Source organism: Camelina sativa, chromosome 19 (assembly GCF_000633955.1).
Source record: "Camelina sativa cultivar DH55 chromosome 19, Cs, whole genome shotgun sequence".
NCBI classification, from domain to species: Eukaryota; Viridiplantae; Streptophyta; class Magnoliopsida; order Brassicales; family Brassicaceae; genus Camelina; species Camelina sativa.
The window spans coordinates 22,373,155-22,376,870 of NC_025703.1; the positions used below are offsets into that span (position 1 = coordinate 22,373,155).

The 3,716-nt window shown below is 34.8% G+C and overlaps 1 protein-coding gene across 2 annotated transcripts in view; it reads left to right on the forward strand.

The window, feature by feature from the left end:
* Nucleotides 1,626-3,716, forward strand: part of LOC104766939 (protein CHROMATIN REMODELING 35-like) — a 4,739-nt gene continuing 2,648 nt past the window's right edge. Inside the window, exons 1-4 of one of the 2 annotated variants that reach the window (XM_019241057.1) lie at nucleotides 1,626-1,869; nucleotides 2,212-2,840; nucleotides 2,974-3,144; nucleotides 3,499-3,657. In XM_019241057.1, coding sequence (XP_019096602.1) covers nucleotides 1,833-1,869; nucleotides 2,212-2,840; nucleotides 2,974-3,144; nucleotides 3,499-3,657 — 996 coding nt within the window. In that variant the 5' untranslated portion in view covers nucleotides 1,626-1,832. The remainder of the gene's footprint in view (nucleotides 1,870-2,211; nucleotides 2,841-2,973; nucleotides 3,145-3,498; nucleotides 3,658-3,716) is intronic. The other variant, XM_010490912.2, reaches the window with a different exon arrangement.

Below are 3,716 nucleotides of genomic sequence, written 5' to 3' on the forward strand. Positions count from 1 at the left end.
ATTAAACAGAGATTTTTCCAAGTTGGGTTGCTCCGGTTCGGATTGGGTCGAGTCTTGTGGGTTTACTATAATTTTCATTTTCAAATCTCCATAACTTCTTAACCGTAATTCTAAATCCACTTTCGTTTAGACCCAAATTCTTTATTTTTTGATGCCCTTCAATATAGTTTAAGTGGTTTTTTGAATGGTTAAGCTTTTCTTGGCACTTCTTATGAATCTTCTAGCTAATCTTCATAATCAAACCGTTTCAACCAAAATCTTTTGTAATTCAATACTTCCCTTTGTCTCTTTAGCTCTAGTTGCTCATTTTGTACATAAATCATACCAAATGCTACATAAATGTAAATATGCAATCCTAGGAGTCTAAATGCAAATTACCTTAAACTACATGATAAATGCATATTTACAATTATAGTAGTGAGTTAAAAAACCCAAAAACTACCAAGAAAAAGAGCTTAAAACACTTAAAAAATATGATCACATCACCCTTCATCAAAGAATATGGGAAACCTTCATCAAGTATCAAAGTCTTGAAAGTTCTTACGTTGGTTGTCCGAACACTTGGTTGTCCGAACAACAACCAAGAGGCTTGAGCAACCAAGAGGCTTGGATGAAGAGTTTACTTTTTCATAGCCAAAATCTTACAACAACCATTTGGCTGCTAGTGCATTTGCTAGAATTGTTTGAAAATTTGTCTAGTCTTTCGATATCAATACTTTTAATAATTTATTTTAACCATTTTTGGCAAGTGTATTTTGTAGATGGTGTATTCATTTTTACTCTCTTCATTTGTTCATATTTTTGAATTGATAAGTTGAATCGTGTTTTCTTAATTTGTGATCTCTATTGATTTTTTCATTAGGAAAATGGTAACTATTTTATTTTTTATTCGGAACAAGAATTTAATACATGGTACATCTGTGAACAATATTTTTTTAATTAATCTTATTTTTGTTGTTCTAAATTTGTACTATATGAGGTAGAGATTAAGTTAGTATGATCTTCTATTATTACTGTAATCGCTTAATATACCACCAATATTTTTAAAACATAAATACTATTGTTCGTTGAAATTATAAGAATTTTATTTGATATTATATATATATATATATATATTTCATTTTATACTTGTGAGATTTTTAATTATTTATATCTTTAAAAAGTATGTATTATTTTAATGTCCAACACCACAAAATTGCATAGTTTAATCTTTTGACAGAAATAAAATGTTAACTTTTTTTTTTAATCTTCAAAAATATCAATTATGAAAGCCTTGTTAACATATTGTGTAATTAATGTTAAATAGAGAAATAATCATTTGTTATTAAAGAGATTATGCATATTTTGTGGTTTTTATAAGGACAATAACAACAGACAACCATGGTAAAACTCGGTGAAAGACAATAAAATATCAAACGATGGGTATATATATTTGGACTATGGTTAATTTGTTTTGAATCCCTCAATATCGAGCTTTGATCTTAGATGGGAGAGCGGTGGCACCAACGGATGCCTTGGAGGTTTGTTATGCACATCCAAAAAAGTTGAATGGTGTTAATTCGAATTAGCAGTAAACTCAAAGGCTTTTTATGCAAACTATTATTTTCCCATAAAAGTTTAGAGTGAACCGGTTTATCTCTAACTTGGTCAGAGACAATCAAAATCGCCACAACTTCCCAAGTCAGCTTCGAAGCACGAGCGAGCGAGCGAGCGAGGCAAACCCAAACAAACCAAAACAAACCCAGCTTTTTGCTTCGTTCGTTCTCTCATCTTCGATTCTTGTTCATCTTCCTTTAAATTCACCTCGAAATTTCATATCTTTACTGGTTTTAATGGAGATCCTCCAGCCCGATCAAGCTTACTCTAACGGTATCTCTCCCTCTCCCTCCTCCACTCTCACTGTTTACGAATGTTCTCAGCTAAAAAAAAGTTAGGTTCTTTTGTATGATTTTAGTGTCACTCCATTGTATGCATGTCGTTCCCAGACCTGATTTTGTGTTTATTTCGGGGAAATTATGAAGATCTTTGCAATGTTGGTTGTTTGGTGTTTAGACTCTTGCTGACGTCTGTTTCATTTTTTCATCTTTGGGTCTTTTGTGAATTGAATGTAATTTAGGGTTTGTGTGGAATTACCAATTCGTTGACTTTTTAGCTGCGTTGTTCATTTGGAGAGTAATGTATGTGTGGCTTTGTTTGGATTTTTGATGACAGGGTACTATAAGAGTATGCGTAAAAGGAAGCTGAATCAAGTTGATGATGGAGTCCATGTTGGGTCTGTTACACCTGGAGCAAAGCGGGTTAAGAGCTCATCCAAAGTTGTTGATTTTTCTCAGCCATTTGCTGTTAGCAACATGCTTCAGGCTTTGGAAGGTGGTAGATTTGGGAGTGTTACGAAAGAGTTGCAAGAGATAGCTGATCTGAGGATGGATTTAGTTAAGAAATGTATTTGGTTATACCCATCTCTAGCGGATACTGAATTTGGAGGAGGTAAGAATCAGACGATTGAGTTGGAAAATCAACAGGTTGTGGAAGCCGATGTCATCAATTTGGATGATGATGCTGTTTCAAGTAAAGCTCTCTGTGTGGTTCCTTCATCCGAGATTGTGAATCTTGATTCTGATGATGAGGGCAACGAGAGTACGAGGCCTAAGTATCAGTTTCAGTCAAGTCTTGTGCTGCATCAGATGAGTCAAGGGGATTTGACACCAGTAACACCGCAACTCAATTTCGAGGAGGTCAATTTAGGGAGGGGCATGGAGATGCCTTCTGCCATCAAGCGCATTGAGATGCCTTCTGCCTTCAAGGACATGGAGATGCCTTCTGCCATCAAGGACATGGTGGTAAGTTCCTTTTTCTGTCAAGCTATCTGGTTCTGCGTTTAGACTTGATTAAAGGTTACAAATTAAATGTAACCTGTATTTATAAACTAGCCATAAAAGAGGTTGATCTTTTGTTTACTTGTAATTTTCACAGGAGGGACAAACAAGTAGAGATAAAGTACTTCCCATAGAAAATGGTATGGTTAACGATAAAGGTGTCTACGTGGGCGTTGAGGAGGATGACAGTGATAATGAGTCTAAATCAGGAGATGAGGATCTTGGTGATATCTGGAATGAAATGGCCATGTCAATAGTGTGCTCCAAGGTATATATGTCTGAAGATTTTGTTAAGATGGAACTGAAATTTCAATCCTTTGCTTTTTCTCCGAGACAAGGATTGAAATTCATCTTGTTGTCCAATATATTAACAAAAATAGAAATTCATCACAAGGATTTAAATATTGACAAACCGATCAGTATGGACTCTACGTTTGCATAAATTGTTTCCCTACTGCAACTGTGCAGTTGTTCCTTTTAGTAACTGTTCTCTCTTAATTTTAGATTTCTTGCATCTGAGATATTTAGTAGAAAGCTTATGTTCAGAGCTTAGCTCCTTAACTTTAATGTTTTATTTCCCACTTCTCTTGCTTTGTTCATTGAGATTACAATAAACGTGTAGGATGTAGCCGGGGAGACTTCACAAAAGGAACCAAAGGCAGATGTAGTGGAAGACTGTGAGCACTCGTTTATTCTAAAGGACGATATGGGTTCTGTTTGCCGTGTCTGTGGAGTTATTGAGAAAAGCATATTAGATATAATCGATGTGCAATTCACTAAAGTAAGTATCCTTTCCTTTTCTGATACGAAGCTAATTTGTGCTTTGATGGAAAAGTATGT